The 18,559-nt window shown below is 37.1% G+C and overlaps 1 protein-coding gene across 10 annotated transcripts in view; it reads right to left on the minus strand.

The window, feature by feature from the left end:
* NEDD4 (NEDD4 E3 ubiquitin protein ligase) overlaps positions 1–18,559 on the minus strand; it is a 165,080-nt gene that overhangs the window by 76,661 nt on the left and 69,860 nt on the right. For 3 of the 10 annotated variants that reach the window (XR_008539593.1, XM_009429173.5, XM_016928271.4), the window contains exon 1: positions 11,832–13,459. The exons of 5 other annotated variants lie outside the window; for them this stretch is intronic. Coding sequence is in view for 2 of the 5 variants with exons in the window: in XM_009429173.5 (XP_009427448.2) it covers positions 11,832–13,379 (1,548 nt within the window). In the remaining 3 variants the exon portion in view is untranslated. Of the gene's footprint in view, positions 1–3,800; positions 3,917–11,831; positions 13,460–18,559 lie in introns of those variants that run through there. 2 more of the 10 variants (XM_024349215.3, XM_063794975.1) reach the window with 2 other exon arrangements.

Raw genomic sequence — 18,559 nt, forward strand, 5'->3', positions numbered from 1 at the left:
GTAGTCAGCCCAAATGGAATTTTTCCTTTAGACAACTATTTTTTTTCTTTCTGATGCTATTTTTACCAAAGTAATCTTTTCCAAGCAGCTTTATCCTGTAGGATTCTCCCAGTGCCCGATGAGAGTCCTTTTGGCTAGTGGTAGTAGAAAGCTGCTTTAAAATACATAATGGAGTTGAGTTTTGGTTGAAGTATGACATTTGCTAGATTTGTGATTTTCAGCAAGTCATTTAAAAATTTCTGGGCCTTTCTACTTATTTCTAATATGGAGATATAATCACTATCTCAGACAGTTTCCTAAAATGTGGCACATGAAGTATGCTGTTTTAAACTTTTACAAATATAAGGCTAAGGGTTTAAAAAAGAATATACTGGGGCCGGGCGAAGTGGCTCACGCCTGTAATCCCAGCACTTTGGGAGGCCGAGGCGGGTGGATCACGAGGTCAGGAGATCGAGACCATCCTAGCTAAACACGGTGAAACCTCAGCTCTACTAAAAATACAAAAAATTAGATGGGCGTGGTGGCAGGTGCCTGTAGTCCCAGCTACTCGGGAGGCTGAGGCAGGAGAATGGCGTGAACCCGGGAGGCAGAGGTTGCAATGAGCCGAGATCGTGCCACTGCACTCCAGCCTGGGCGACAGAGTGAGACTCCATCTCAAAAAAAAAGAAAAAAATACATATATATATATATATATATATATACACACATTGGCTGGGCACGGTGGCTCATGCCTGTGAATCCCAGCACTTTGGGAGGGCGAGGTGGGAGGATCACCTGAGGTCAGGAGTTTGAGACCAGCCTGGCCAACACGGTGAAACCCCATCTCTACTAAAAACACAAAAAAATTAGTCAGATGTGGTGGCGGGCACCAGTAATCCCAGCTACTTCAGAGGCTGGGGCAGGAGAATCGTTTGAACTCTGGAGGCGGAGGTCACAGAGAGCCGACATTGCACAACTGCACTCCAGGGACAAGAGCAAGACTGCATCTCAAAAGAAAAGAATATATCAAGGTTTTCTCCAAGTTAAAAATCATACTTGAGGCTTCAAGTCCTAGTGACAGTGAACATCCAATATTAAACTCTACTAGAAGGCTGTTAGGGTCTCTTCCTCCTTGTTATATTTCCATACACCTTTTATTTTATTTCATTTTTTTGAGACAGAGTCTCACTCTGTCACCCAGACTGGAGTGCAGTGGCTCAATCTCGGCTCACTGCAACCTCCGCCTCCCAGGTTAAAGACATTCTCCTGTCATAGCCTCCTGAGTAGCTGGGATTACAGGCGTGCACCACCACGCCTGGCTAATTTTTCTGTTTTCAGTAGAGACGAGGTTTTACCATGCTGGCCAAGCCTGTCTCAAAGTCCTGACCTCAAGTGATCTGCCCACTTCAGGCTCCCAAAGTGCTGGGATTACAGGTGTGAGCCACCACACCCGGCGTATTTCCATACACATTTTAAACAGGTTGATTCTCTTCTTCTGAGTGACAGGTATGCATATTTGCACTTCAATGTATTACCAAGAATGCAAAAAGTTGAGAAATACGTTAAGGAAGCCACATTTTCTACTTGAGAGTGTTTACTTCAATCTTTCTAGGAGTGTATATGCTTCTAGAATATACACAAGGTATGTCAGACCAGAGGTATGAAAATGAGGCATTGAGGCCAGGCACGTAATCCCAGCACTTTGGGAGGCCGAGGTGGGTGGATCACCTGAGGTTGGGAGTTTGAGACCAGCCTGACCAACATGGATAAACCCCGTCTCTACTAAAAATACAAAATTAGTCGGGCACGGTGGCACATGCCTGTAATCCCAGCTACTCAGGAGGCTGAGGAAGGAGAATTGCTTGAACCCAGGAGGCAGAGGCTGCAGTGAGCCGAGATCGTGCCATTGCACTCCAGCCTGGGCAACAAGAGTGAAATTCCGTCTCAAAAAAAAAAAAGAAAAGAAAAGAAAATCAGGCATTTCATTTACTGCAAATGAATTAAATTATCATCAGCATGTTAAGAATTCTGTAAGTAAATATCACTTTTAAGACATATTTTACCTGGAATTCACTCAGTTGCAGAACTTATATAAAGGAATCACCTTCACTCCTGATTTGTCACTAACCATGGCTGTAAAACATAACTGGCAATCATTAGAAGTTTCTTCTCTGGAGAAACAAATTGACCTCAGAGAGAAGACACTAACAATTGGGGGGTTTCCCAACAGTGAAACCCACCAGTTGAAAAGCCCAACATAATTATAGAACCTCCAGACAACTTCATAGCAACTTACTCTCAAATATCAACAACAGATATCTGGAGGAAAATGTCCAGTATTAAAGAGAAATAACAATAACAACAGCAAAGGGACCAAAGGGAACCAGAGACAACATAGGACCTGAAACAAAACTTAAGAAAGAAAATAGACCAAACCCGAAGTAAAATATTCTCAGAGAAATAAGAGATTGTATTCATAAAAACAAGTAGGACGTTAGGACTAGGAAATCATCAGAAACAAGAAAGAACTTTAAAAATAAAATTTTATATCCTTCACCCACTTGTTGATGGGGTTGTTTTTTTCTTGTAAATTTGTTTGAGTTCTTTGTAGATTCTGGATATTAGCTCTTTGTCAGATAAGTAGATTGCAAAATTTTTCTCCCATTCTGTAGGTTGCCTGTTCACTCTGATGGTAGCTTCTTTTACTGTGCAGAAGCTCTTTAGTTTAATTAGATCCCATTTGTCAATTTTGGCTTTTGTTGCCATTGCTTTTGGTGTTTTAGACATGAAGTCCTTGCCCATGCCATCAACAAGTGGGTGAAGGATATGAACAGACACTTCTCAAAAGAAGACATTTATGCAGCCAACAGACACATGAAAAAATGCTCATCATCAGTGGCCATCAGAAAAATGCAAATCAAAACCACAATGAGATACCATCTCACACCAGTTAGAATGGCGATCATTAAAAAGTCAGGAAACAACAGCTGCTGGAGAGGATGTGGAGAAATAGGAACACTTTTACACTGTTGGTGGGACTCTAAACTAGTTCAACCATTGTGGAAGTCAGTGTGGCGATTCCTCAAGGATCTAGAACTAGAAATACCATTTGACCCAGCCATCCCATTACTGGGTATATACCCAAAGGATTATAAATCATGCTGCTATAAAGACACATGCACATGTATGTTTATTGCGGCATTATTCACAATAGCAAAGACTTGGAACCAACCCAAATGTCCATCAATGATAGACTGGATTAAGAAAGTGTGGCACATATACACCATGGAATACTATGCAGCCATAAAAAATGATGAGTTCATGTCCTTTGTAGGGACATGGATGAAGCTGGAAACCATCATTCTCAGCAAACTATCGCAGGGACAAAAAACCAAACACCACATGTTCTCACTCATAGGTGGGAACTGAACAATGAGAACACTTGGACACAAGAAGGGGAACATCACACACCGGGGCCTGTTGTGGGGTGGGGGGCTGGGGGAGGGATAGCATTAGGTGATAAACTTAATGTAAATGACGAGTTAATGGGTGTAGCACACCAACATGGCACATGTATACATATGTAACAAATCTGCACATTGTGCACATGTACCCTAGAACTTGAAGTATAATTAAAAAATAAATAAATAAAAAATAAAATTTTAGGCTGGGCGCAGTGGCTCACACCCATAATCCCAATGCTTTGGGAGGCTGAGGCAGGTGGATCACTTGAGGTCAGAGGTTCAAGACCAGCCTGGCCAACATGGTGAAACCCCATCTCTACTAAAAATAAAAAAATTAGCCAGACAGGTGGCACGTACCTGTAATCCCAGCTGCTCGGGAGGCCAAGGCACCAGAATTGCTTCAACCTGGGAGGCAGAGGTTGCAGTGAGCCAAGATCACGGCACTGCACTCCAGCCTGGGCGACACAGCCAGACTGTCTCAAAAATAAAAAAAAATAAAAATAAAAAATAAACAAAATTTTAAAATTAAAGAAAGGGGGAAACTTGGAAGAAATCTTCCAAGAAGTAGATTAAGGAGGCAAAGAAACAGAAAACAGGAGAGAAAAGAAAATTTTAAGGTCAATCCAGGAAGTGCAAACTTTGGCTAACAGGAATTCTAGGAAGAGAAAACATGGAGAAAAAGACAGAAAATCTTCAAAGAAATAATATCTGACTTTTAAAATGGGCACATGTTTTACCTTGATAAAAGTAATTAAATCATATGGGCAATCATATATCTCAATGTTTAGGTGTTTACCTGCATGAAGTAGGTATATAAACATTATTATATATTATACTATATTGTTCTCTGGTTGTTTTCTATGGATTATGCCATTGTCTCATTTCAATTATAGCCTCTTCAAATCCAGGAAGAATATTTGCCACTTATGGCAGGCACATATTCTATTTCTGATAAATACTTGTTAAACTCATTTGCTTTGAAGACGACTTGAGTTTCCAGTAAACTCTGTGACTGTTTAAGAGGGTTCAGTCTTTCAGCCTTGTTACAAAAGTAAAGGTCATTCTTAGCTGAAACAGTTACTTAAAACTCCAGGAACTAGTCTGAGAATCCCAGCTCTTACATAAAGTCTAGAGGGAAGTCATTTTATAAAACAACGATAAACTGAAAGAAAGCTAGTCAAATGGCTTTTGTCTGAATACCCTTAAAGATCTTTGTCCATTCAATCTTCTTTTCAGGAAACTTGATCTGAGCCTCTATCCAGACACCCAGTTATACAGTACCAGTTAGTGGAATATGTAGGCTATGAATCAGACTCCACTGTGGAAACTAATCCTTGAGTCACGATCATAATATTCCATTGGCATTCACCCCAGGGACAAGGTATTCATTTAAGAGTGCCACTCTTCCACGCAAAGGATGAAGCATCACGTAGCTCCCACTCATCATCACAGTCATCACTCAAATATCCTAGTTTGGTTATCTGTTTCTGCAAGGCTGTGTGTAGTCATCCTCACCTATCAGGATTCTGCAGTCATCTCTACCCCATTCCAAAGGGTCCCTGGCTTTATTCATTAATTTAATAAATATCTATTAAGTGTCTATTTTGAGCTAGTCATTGTTCTCTATAGTAGGGAACTGTATTCTAGCAAATCTGAGCCCAGAAAAGATTTGCTTAATCCATTCTCCAGAATACTTCTCTGATCAATTCTAGTGAATTTACATTTGCCTACCTATTGCCATATCTCCATCTTTAACTTTTTTTTCTGCTGCATGTACACTTAGTATCTGAAGTATTATTGATATGTTTTTAATGATTGATATGTTTTTAATGAATTACTCGTGATAATGGCCACAATAATGGCATTGCAGGGACTCAATGGATACTTCGACTTTGAACTGTATTACTGTTCTCATCAAAGAATGGCCTTAAGACTTACTTCTCAAAGTGTGTCTGGGGAATTACCAGCATTGGTACGATCTGTTATAAATACAGAAATCTCAGGCCCCCATTCTGAGACCTACTGAACCAGAACCAGAATCTGCATTTTAATAAGATCGCCATGTTATTTACATGCACATGAGAATTTAAAGATCACTGGCCCAGCTGACATCTTAATAAGCCATTCTCTAATTCCTTAATAAAGCATTAGAGGGTAGCCTGTGAGTCGGACACAGCAGTGCACCTGTAGTCCCAGCTACACAGGAAGCTGAGGCAAGAGGATTGCTTTAGCCCAGGAGTTCAAATCCAGCTTGTGTAACATAATGAGACCTCATCATAAAAAAACAATTGAGATAAAAAGTAAATAAAAGGAAGCAATCCTGGATAATATTATTTTAGGTATATCTGTACTTAACTTCAGGTATAACTATACTTAACTAAGTTTAGTTATAACTGAATTTAAAGACATTGTCTACTATATCATCAATATCTTGCTTGGGTAATGTATTTTTCTACTAAGGTAATCAAAATGTTTCCTAGTGTTATGGTTTTATAATACCTCTAAGTCAAGAGAAGGCCTACGCTCTTTCTTCACCAACAGACATCCTCGGGCCTAACTAGAAATGCCATGAATTTACTTACTTGTTCAAGGTGTTCTTTGTTGTGACTCACCCATGAATCGAGCTACAAGGTGCACATACACACTAGCTGGTTGCTCATCTAAGCCCTCAGGTCTGCTGCTCTTGTTCTATCCCAACAGTTCGCTTCAATCTTAGTGTGGGTAAAATTGCTTTTCAACAATTGCTCCCATGTTGAGTCCTTCCCAAAACATCTCATTGAACTGGGACAGATCTGCTCATCTCTTGTTTTGAAATTATTGTATCTCTAAGTATCTGTCTTCATCTGACCATGGTCTCCCAGTTTTACACAAGGAACAGAGGATACTGAACCAGACGTGTGAGCAATACTTTGGATTATTTCCAGGGTATGCTGACAAGACAACTGGTTCCCTTTCTCAGCATTCATTTGCTCCTTCTGCTAACCACCTTCCTGACCTCAACACATCGCCTGGCCTCACCCAGAGACTCTGCCAAGCCCCTTCAGCCTACAAAGCCTCTTGTCCTGGCTTCTCCTGGTCTGTCTTGTTTCCCTGTCACCTGTGATGTAAAGGGAGAGTGGATACAAACGGGTGAGGCCTCACAACAGCTAGCACACGGTAGGCTCCATAGCCTGTAAGAAGCCGGCAACATAGACAGAATTGCCTATTATCCAAGTAGTTTCTGGGAATAGGCCTTAAAACCTTGACTTGTTTTCTACATGGAAGCTCTATTTTGTTTCGTCTTATTTTTGGTGGTAGAGAGGGGACTGAGAAAGTTAGACTAATGCTGTCCAAAATGAGGTGTGAATATTCATAAGCGATTTCAAGTTTTCACTTGTAATTTTCTGTTTCCTTCATTTGATATTGCTGAATTTCCATTTCAGTTTTCACTCATCATACTTGCTTATTCTATAGTTCCAAGGTGAAAGAACATAAGACTGTAACCTTTATTTTTTCTCCAGGAAAAAGAGACTGTACTCTCCCTGTAGAGAGGGAGTTTGTCTTATACATCTTATATCCACTTCACATATGCCTTCTGTATAACAATAACTACATATATACCTTGCCTATGCTATCTCATGCTTATTTTATAACATCGAGCAAGCAACCTATGCTGGCTGTTTCTGCTTCCTTACCTGTTTGATTCTTTCTTCAGTCTGGCTTTTAACCCCGCATTCTCCTGAGCCTCCTCTTGCTAATGGACCTCCTAACTGACACATCCAGTGGATACTTATGTTCTCTGTGGTACTGTCTGCTTTCCTCCTTCCCTCACCTTTCACCCATGCCTCTATGCCTCCACGCCTCCATGCTCTCCACGCCTCCATGCTCTCCACGCCTCCATGCTCTCTTGGCCTCTGTGTGGTTCCTCCTTAGTCTCTTCTTTATCCCCTCTTCTACCACCTCACCAAAGTTGGTGGTCCCCAGAATTATAATTTATCTTCCCTTCCCATCTCACTGTATACCTTCCCTAACGTGTTCATCCTTATCTGAGGCTTTGACTATACTCCTGACTCCCAATCTACATTTCCAACTCTCACTTCTCTCCTGAGCCTTGGTCCTGTATGTCCAACTGCCCTACTTGAAAGCAGCACTACCAGGGCAGCCTCTGATGCACATAAACTTCATACATGATTTCTTCTTCACCCTCCCAATCTGGCCCCTCTCCTGAATTCTCCATCTTAGTTCATAACATCACTGTTAACCCAGTCATCCAAGTTAGGAAAACTTTAATTCATTTATAATCCATGAAACCATGAAAAATTATCTTCTAAAAACCTTAAAGAGAGCACTTCACACTCTCAAATAAAGACCTCCATTGCCCAACTACTGACTATCAGCCGAAGACCCCCTTCTTTGTCTTCAGCATGAAGCACCAGGCCTAATCGGACTCTGACCCACTTCTGGCAGATCACCTCCTCCCACATCCCCAGGCTACCCTATGCTTGAGCCCCACTGGACTATTTACAGTGTGAGATTCTTTCACATTTCTAGCCTTGCATATGCTGCTGCTGCCACCTACAGCAGTGACTCTCAACAGGGGACAATTTTGCCCCTAGGGGACATCTGGCAATGTCTGGGGACACTTTTTGATTGTCACACTGGGAGAAAGGGGTGTTACTAGCATTTAGTGGGTGGAGGCCAGGGATGCTGTTAAATATCCTACAGTGCACAGGATAGCCCCCACTACAAAAGTGTCCAGCCCAATATCATAATGCTGAGATGGGGAATCCCTGCCCTAGAATCTCTTTGATTTCTCTGCCTGATGAACTCCAGTTTACCTATCAAGACTCGGTTCAAATGTCACCTCCTCTGGGAAACCTTCCTCTACCAACCAGGTCCTCTCTCCAGATAAATAATGTCACATCTTTCTACTTTTTCATACACACCTCTATTTAGCACATCACATATTAGACTGAAAATTTTTATGTTTACAAGCATGTCCCTATTACTAGAATGGGAGCTCCCCTAAATAGAGACTGTATTTTACTCATCTTTTATTCTCAGTGCTTGGGACAGTGCCTGGCACTCAAATGTGTACTGGATGAATTAAACAAGACACATCTACAGAGAATACAAAATATTTTCAAGCAAACAATTCAGCACTCTGAATCTGTCTGAAATTAACAATTCCTCAGTTCTAAGAAATATACATGTACAAATATACATTTTTCACCAACTTTCTAAAACTAGTCATTAACATTGTGGCATCACATTTTAGAATATTTATAAATTACATTGGTTTATATAAGTGCTGCTCAAAATAAATTTAACCAAATCTCTCTAAATATTCTGCTAAATTTAGTAAAATAGGGACTGGAAAATAATGGAACATTAAAGCAAGTATATATTTAAAACATCTATTTTAGGAAGAACAATAAAATAAGAAAATATTGAAATGTATAATCTTTAGTGTTAAAGGCTTTGAAATAATTAAGACATAAGTTTATTACAGTTCTACTATACTAGGCTTAAGCAATTTACCTATTTAGGATTAAGTTACATATAACGAACGAAAACTTTTATAACAAAAAGAAAAAATGTAAAAAATAATTCTAATAAAAATATGAATATAAGTAAAGAATGGAAGACATTCAAGCTTGGGAAAAATGCTAATGCACATTAAATAATAGGGTACTGAAATCTCTGAGCATCCTAACAACATAACATAGGAGATTTAGAAAACAACAGATGGGGGAAATAAAATAACAGTAGAGAAAACTAACTACTATACAGATTTAGAAATCTGAATAGCAATCATTGTTGTAACTGTATACATAGTACCTTAGCTCCTTAACCTGCTTCTTGATTGAACTGACAAAATATTACACATACTGTTAAAATATCAAGTATTTATTTTCAGATCAAAAGTCATTATATAGCCTTTACAAAAGTAATACTGTATTTCAAAAGGCATATGTAATAAACATATGCCAGTCACTGTTATGTTGTTTGCTATGCCTGAAATCAACATTATTATGCAGACAGAATACAAAGTCTCATCTTCACTCTAAGTTGTAAACACAGAACACAGACAGTGTCCCAGATACAGGTAAAAGTTCTCATTAGATTTAAAAAATCAGTCATTAATAAGCTGTTGATTACAGAAAGCTAGAAACTCAATTTTATACTGCTAGAGACTGGTAGCTAAACATATAAGAAAAGAAGTTGTAGACTCTCAGTGCTTTAGAAACCAGGTTCTCTGACCAAAGCAGTGATTTAATTTCACGGCTGCTCAGTACAGATAGCTGACATTACTAAATGCTACTCTAATATCAACTTGTTAAATGTGAATCCAGACTCAGCATATCAGAATACTAACCCAGACTAACTGGAGTCATGGGAAATATTTTGGGAGCTGTTTATTTATAAGTGAGTTACAATATACCACTATAATTAGATTAATATATAATTATTGATAAACACAAGATTATTTCTAAAACCCATTATTGTTGCCACTGCTATATTTAGAAAAAACAACACTAGAATCTTCTCCATAAAACAAGCCTTTGATTTATCAATTAGATCTATTTAGATATAGCATAAATTAAATTTAACTGTCACTATATGGTTTACAATGCTTTTATAAAGAGAAGTCTAATAAACATTAAACGGGGGGACAATTTAAATCTCCAGCAAACTGCACACTTCTGATTTTATAATCCAATAATCTACCAAAAGATAGAATCTGCACAAAGTTATACATTTGATTGTCACAAAAAATATTTAAGTTAGCTTACCTAAGCATAAATAAAACCAGTAACAATGGATATTTTTAACAATGCAAAAGGCATTTGATCCACATTTCATTAAAAAACACATTTAAAATACTCTTCTCAAAAGCATCCACAACAAACTATAATTATTACCACAAAATAAACTATTTTAAGGTATTTCTACAAATATTTCTACATGAATTATTCCTTTCAGATTATTTCATTAAGTGTAAAATAAATTTATAAGTAACATTAATTCAACTAGCATACTATTAATGTTTCTTCTCAGTGCCACTTCATTTCTTTCTTTCAGGAAGAAAAACAGTTGATTAGATTATAATCTCCTAAAATCTGGTTTTAGAAAAGTTTCCTAAATGGAATTTAAAATTCTAAATTATAGATCAGAATTTGAAATCTGATCTTTTTTTATCCTTAGTAAAGTAGTGGCTTATATTAACATCTGGGCATTGGTAACCATTATTATATTTACCAGATTTCAGAAGAGAGAAAATAAACTAGCAATTACTATTTTATTCACCTAAAGTTACTTATCCAGAAGTTTTTTTTTAAAACAATCTTTAATAAACATAATGGATGTTACAAAAACACAGATAAGGTTTTTTCCCCCCAAAACTATGATGTACTGTCATGTAAAATTGCTTTAGTTAGAAAATTTTTTAAATTTCCTGGAATCTGGTAAAACATTCCAAATACAGAAATTTTAAAAATCTATTTCAGTTCAAACCATTTTAAATACTTTGGAACGGCCAAATTACATAAAGAATTTTTGGCTAAGATTCATAAGAGTTAAATTACTAATATAATAAAGCTGAATTGTCAAAAAAATAAAAAGGTAAATAGAAAATTGTGGTAAATGCCTAGCAATTTAAACCAAATTCAAAAATATTAAAACTTAGAATTCAATATTGTTGAAAGAGTGAGTTACATTTTAGAAGGCAGTATTAACTCGTGGCTAAAGAAAAATAGGGTGGAAACAAAATTCCTGTGGTTAAGGGTATATACAAATACAAATGCCATTTATTTTTCCTCTGCTTTAAACATGCAGCATAATAGTTTTTATGAATGATCTTATAAACACATGTATTTGAGATATAGTTTCTCTATGATAATTTATAACAAGATCTTCACACTTTGATATGGGTTTTTGTTTAATATTTTAAATAAGCATTCTAAATTTTACTCTATTTCATAATGATTAAGAAGGGGAGAAAACAAAATGATCATTTGAAAATAGGAATAAAGTATTGAGCTACACAATAGAATACTATATCATTTAAAGGAAAAATATGCCAAGATAAAATGTTAAGAAATAGACTGTTATTCAAAGTTATTTTGTTGTAGAAAGTTTTTTATGTTGTAGAAAAGTTTTACAGCTTAAATCACTTAGGAAGATTTTTAAAAATATACATTTTGTACATTGGTAAAATAACAAATAGAGTAAAAAACTATACATAGAGTTCTTCAGATTTACAAATATAAAATTTATGACTACAAAATACTGCTAGCTAAGGACCAGGAAAATATGTAAAACTGCTTGGTTATAATAAATGTTCTCCAAATATTTCATTGTTATTCTCATATAAATTAACATTTACCAAGACCAAAGGAAACTTACCTTGCAAGAATTAGACAGTTCATTTGTGCAATCTCTGTTGCTGTCTCTTGATAAATTATCCACTTTACCTTCATTTCCAGATGCAAACTTTATGAGTAACTGAGATGGTCCCCCTTTAGAACAATTGTGCTTAAGGCTGGATAGACAGGAAATATTTGGATAAGCTCCTCCCAATGAAATACTTCTTTGTAAAATACCATGGTTTTTGTTCATCTGTGAATGTGGTCTTTCCAATTCTCCATTGATATTTATTTGACAATCTACATTTTGGGAGGATGGCAAACATGCAGATGTCCTATGCATGAGCTTAATATACTCTGAATCAGAATTAAGCTTAATTTCTGACATTTCTGGTTTACAATCACCATTTGTTGTTTCACAATCTAATGTAGCTGCTTTTCGTTGGGTGAAATGCACTGAAACACAAGAATATCCTTCAGATAACTTTTCACAGACACTCTGTCTGGGAGTATTATTCGAAAGAACAATTTTCTTCTGTAACGAGCCCTTCCTGTGAAGCGGCCGTATGTCTCTTACTTCTCCGGGGGTACAAATTGTTTTAGATAACCGAAGTCCATTGACAGCTGTTGAAAGAAATCCTTTAGCACTAGTGCCATCCTCATTATGTGCAATTTCACTAGGAGAAATAATAAACTGGTGTGAAGTTTGATAGGATCCTTTGCTCAGAAGAGTACACGGACTTGTTGGAGAAGTCGGTGGGGTAGTTGAAGGACTCCTAGGAAAAATGACTAAGGAGGAGCAACGTTTTAGTGGAATTTTTGTGTTCCTCCTCACTGGCAATTTCATAATCTCTAATCCATGTTCCAAGTCATCCTGGACAAAAGGATCTGTACTTGTACTTCTTGAAAAAATTTCACAAGGAGTAGTATTCCTGTTTGGCACACTTCTATTGGAGGTGCTGTCAGAAGGTAAGTTTCCACCCAAAAAAGTATCATCACTTGGTGGAAAAGTATAACTACTACTGTCACTGATGACACTGTTAGTATATGAACCTCCACTTGTGATACTTGCACATGACCCAAAATCACTACCGTTGCTGCTGTAAGACCCATTATCACTGGTTGAAAAGTTACTAAGGCTACCACTACAAATGGCTGGACTGCTTACAAGGTGACCATCATTCACAGCATTCAATTCATTATCGACCACAGCACTGCTGTAAATACCATCCTTCAAGATACAAGTAAACGAAGCATCATCACTATCAGCTAAGACATTGCTAGACTGAAGATATCCACTGTACCTTGTTGGCTGTAGTGAAATCTGTAGACAGCTGCTCTTTTTATTAACATTTTCAGATGAGGGAACAGATGATCTTTCTTGAGACTGAACGTTTTCCTTTATTAACGGAGCTAGTGCAGTCTGTCTGGGAGTCAGCTTCATTTGAACAACGTTAGACGTTGAAATCCGTGTTGGTCTTTTGAAGCACATGTGAACATGGCTATCCAAGTCATCTCCGGAGGTTTCTGACAAAGGGTAAGTATTGCTTCTTCTGGCTGCAAAGTGCAATCGTAAGCTTTGTGCCATTTGTTCTCATTTCCAAACATGTTAAGGGCTGAAAGTCATAACAAAGATCTCTGTCTGTAGACAGGCTAGAAGCAGCTGCACTGCATCAAAAGAAAAAATCATTTGTGGTGCCTAAAAGAGCTATTAAGTAGTAGTCTTTATCCTAAGTAAAACATTAGATACCAGATATCATAGAAAGAAAAAGACGACCCATTCCAGAGACTGACGTTTCCAAAATGTCTTGAATCGCTTGTAGTCAAAATGCCTTCACTTACAAAGCACTTGATTTCCAGCGACCTTTAAGCTGAGCTCAGCTGCAGCACACTGACTCAAACACAGCCAACCTTGTTTCAATTATACCTTCTCCAATTTGCATGAATGAGTAACACAAGAACAACAATCTTCTAACATTTCAAGTTGAAACAGTATTTTTTCACCCCAGCTCTACTAAATGAACATTTAACTATGTGAATCGCAGTGCCTATACTTTCTCCAGCCAACTTTGCCCACTAATATTTTTACCCATAGGTATAGAATTACAGGAAGTTGGTAGGAACAAAACCCCATGTAATTAAGCATCGAATCAAAGATTGAATTTCCAAATAGTAGCCATACTAGGAATCTAGTCAAGTTAGTTAATATAGGGACTGTTAATTTTTTTTTTTAATGTGTGAATTCAAACAGTTAGGTAAATTTGGAAATACCAAAACTTTACAATGAATTAAAACTTTAGCACTACATCAAATAGATACATATTTTAGCTTCCAAAGTGCTAGTTACATAAAAAGTGAAAGCTTAAGGACAGAACTACCAAATTAACCTAGTAATACCATTGCAAAACTGAAGCATAGGTTCAAGAAAAAAAGTTTAAGAGAAGCTGTCACTAAGCATTTTCTCCTGTAATTTTAAGGCCTTTTCCAGCCAAGTAGAACAGTCTTTAAATGATGCCATTTATATTTTGACTATTAAAACTGCCAAGAAATAGCCTAAGCAAACATTCCAATAAAAATATATGCAGATTAGAAAAAAAAACTATACCCCAAGATAGTTTGAACACACAGGATATTTTATTCCACTGTCTCTGCAATTCATTCACTTAAGAGAGTGTTGTGGTAAGTAAAGAAGTCTAAAAAGGATTTAACACATCAAATAAACATATCTCAATGCCAATTCTGTTCTGAAAAACTCTAAGAGCTCTTTGCTGGCCCCTGCTGGTACTTTGAAACAATCCATTTAGCTGTTTGATATCTATAAAGAAATACAAACCAAGCTGCACATTTCTTTATATAAACAAAGTACATACTTGTTTACATTTTTGAGAGCTAGCCCTACCCTAGAGGTGGAATTACTCACCAGTGCTGATAAAGCTCCCACAGTAGAGAACAGTGGACTGTTTGTCCTTTTAGAGGTTGTGATTTTGTATATATATTTTTTCTGCTTTGTATTTATTTAACCTTTATTTTCAGTTTACTAGGCAATAAAAATTTAATATTTTAATTTCTCTCTCAAATGCCATAGACCAAGGTTGGTATTCTATTTGAAAGAAACAAATTTATTTTAAAATAATACTCTAGGGTATATTTAAACCCCTCACCTAAATTTTATAGCTGGAACTCCAGTAATAAATATATACTGGCTCATTCATAGGAAAGTAAAAGGTAAAATAGTTCCGTTGTTTATACCACATGCTACTACACCCAAGTTGTATTTTTCTAAGTAAGTTTTTTTTCCTAAGTAAAAGCAAATATGTAAAACATATACTCATACTTTGTTAAAAAAAAACTGCTTAAGATAGATCTGTTTTTGATCAGAATTTTCTAAACAGATTTTTAATCAATTAAGACACAAAACAGAATTATGGGAATTCATTGCATTTCATTTGACTAGAATGAAACAGCCCTGTTTTTGAATGCGTACAATAGTTGAAAACTTAGTAATACAATTATTATGTTATTTTTGCTTTTGTATAAACTACCTCCTTTATGATTTTACAGACTTCAGTCAATATTCTCTTAACATCTTTTTCTTTTAAATAAGGAGGAGTCCTGTTTTACTCTGCCTTCAAATGACTTCAGCGTTCTTTCTGGGATTAAGTGTGGGGTCTAATAACTCAAAGAATGAATCCCTTCTAATAGGCTAATCAATGAGATCTAATTGTTCATGCCTGTGGCCTAAAACTTCCAGGAAATAAGAAAAGCTCCTCTGATTATTAACATATAAAATAATGAACTCCAAGTATTTGGTCAGATAAATGTCTTCTCTTCGGTAAGCTTCACTATAAGCATCAGTTCCATGTCCCCTAACTAGATTTTAACTTTCCAGAGAGCATGGGCCATAACTACACATTTCTTCTGATGCTCCTGAGCTCATCCTGGGCTCAAAGTAAGTACCAGAAGACACCAGATAGAAGTCTGGATGGAGAGATGGATGGTGTCATCACAGTCACTCTGAATGCCTAATGCTTTCTTTCAGGATTTTTCTTGTTGTTGTTGAAGTTGATCCAGCCGCCACTTTTAAGAAATATCAAAAAGCACTGCAGGTGGACAAGAAAGAATGATGTTTGAAAAATTTACAGAGAGGGTTTCAGCCAAGGAAATGTAAGGTAAGAGAACCACATGCACTTCCTAGCACTCTAGTCTGAGTTTAAATTCTAGGGAGGCTGAACAATTTGCATTGCTGGCTGAGGTCTGAAATTGCATAGGATCTATACTGCTATTATAGCAGTTACATGGGAAATCGGGGAGTTTGCTATAAAATGTAGTCCCTCAGTCCAGCAAATACCAAAACAGGAGTGTTAATCCTAACCTTAAGTGTAGAAGAACTGAAGGGACATGGCAGCCCTCATCTGGAAAGAATCCATGCAAGTCCTACATAGAATTTCATATTCCGGAATGAAACAGATAACGTCTTAGGATTGAAGCTAAGAACCTCACATTCAGAGCTGTTGGTTACTGATCATCTACATGGAAAATAATGTGATTATCTACATGGTATGGATAGGCTCTGGGTAATCTTAATCATTGACTGAACTTTGAAGGCCAAAGTCTGCTGCGGTGGTTAATTGTATGTATCAACTTCGATAGGTTATGGTACCCACTTGTTTGGTCAAACATCAGTATAGACATTGCTATGAAGACATTTAGACATGATTAGCATTTAAATCAGTAGACTCTCAGTAGAGCACATTACCCTCCACAATGTGTGTGGGTCTCATCCAATCAGTTGAGGGCTTTGAAAGCAAACACAGGTTGTGTAAGAAGCAGCAATTCTGCCTCAAGACTACAATATAGAATCCCTGCCTAAGTTCTCGGCTTCCTGGCCTGCCCTGCAGATTTCAGATTGAAGTCTTCACTATATATATATTGTGTGGAAATATATATATTCATATATTATACATAATTTCATATATAAAATATATGAAAAATAAATAATACATAAAATATATACACAATCTATTGTTTCTGTTTCTCTGGAGAACCTTCACTAATACAACTGCTAAACGTGAGAAGCACAGGGTCTCCACCCAGAATATATAGGTGGCTCCTAAAACCGGTGGCTGAATGTGTACAGGTGTATGTCTTAGACTGGTGACACAGTGCTAACTTTTGCATTGGTGGGTAGAGTTTTTTTAAGACACATCATTCTGAAATGTTCTGTCATTATTGCCACCACTACCACCACCATCACCATAATGAAACGACAATATTTTATAACACTCAAGTCTTAAAATTGGCTGGAAAAAAGTGATATAGGCCTACTCTTTCTTGAAAGCAAATATCACTTACATTACAAACGTTTTCCAGATGACTAAAGTTGTTTCTGCTTAATATTATACTTGTGTTCTTCACCCTCCATTTTCCAAGAGAATTTGCTAGGAAAATGGTACATTTTAAATTTAGTTGTGAGTGCCTCAGCAGAATAAAGACGGAATGACATTTATAATGACACAAGTCACTTGTTGCTATACAATCAGGTCTGTTACTCCACCAATGGCTATAGGTTCTATAACATCTCAGGTCATCTCTATACCTCCCTTACCTGCTAAGACTAGCAACAAATCAGAGGACTAGAATGACACACACCACCATGTTCTAATTATCTTTGGCTCTTTGTTTTGCTGGTAAACCGAGTTTCTCAAGCAAAGCTGTATTTCCCACGCATAGAAGAGCATCTAACACAGTAGATATACTAAATGGTATATCTTAGCTAACACAAGATATACCATATCAGAGAGCTACAAACGCGTTAAGTCTATGAATGTTAAATGACACTTTATATTTGTATCATGATAAAGAATTTTCCAAGTATTTTCATCGTCATTGTCTCATTTTATCCTCACAATATGCTTATGAGATAGGCAGGGCAAATATTGTTGTCCTCATTTTTTAAATGTGAGAAGGTATTTTTAGAAGGATTGAATAATTTGTTTAGGGTTACAAGCTAATACCCCAAAAGAAAGGCAGGATTATAATAGAATTTCTTAGTCCTTAGTGTGGGGATCTATAATAACTTTTTTTTTTCCCCCCGAGATGGAGTCTCACTCTGTTGCCTAGGCTGGAATGCAATGGTGTGATCTCAGCTCACTGCAACCTCCACCTCCTGGGCTCAAGCAATTCTCATGCCTCAGTCTCCAGAGTAGCCGGGACTACAGGTGTGCACCATCAGGCCTGGCTAATTTTTGTATTTTTAGTAGAGACGCAGTTTCACCATGCTGGCCAGGCTGGTGTCGAACTCCTGACCTCAGGTGTTCACCTAACCTCAGGAACACCTCCTGATCCACCCGCCTCAGCCTCCCAAAGTGCTGGGATTACAGGTGTTACAATATTTTGATTAATGTGTTATTTGTTTTTTCATATGGTTAAAAGTTTTTAAAATTCTGTCATATTTATCCATCTATAAATATCCAACTGTTAATATCAAAGGCAATACTTTTTTCTTCCAACCTATCATGACACACTTTATAGTATTATATACACAGTAAATGCTTAAGGAATGTTAATTCACTGATTAGTGTTTGACAAACAGCCATTCTGGCCATTAAGAAAGAGTCACGCAAATACTAAAGTTACTGGCAAAATGGACCAGACAATTAAGCATGGTGGAAAGCACAAATGTGAGCTGTGCCTCCTTGTGGACAACATGCAAATAACGCAAATAAAATAGTTCACCAATAATACACTCAATGATCAGGCAAAATTCAC

Source organism: Pan troglodytes, chromosome 16 (genome assembly GCF_028858775.2).
Source record: "Pan troglodytes isolate AG18354 chromosome 16, NHGRI_mPanTro3-v2.0_pri, whole genome shotgun sequence".
In the NCBI taxonomy this organism is placed as follows: Eukaryota; Metazoa; Chordata; class Mammalia; order Primates; family Hominidae; genus Pan; species Pan troglodytes.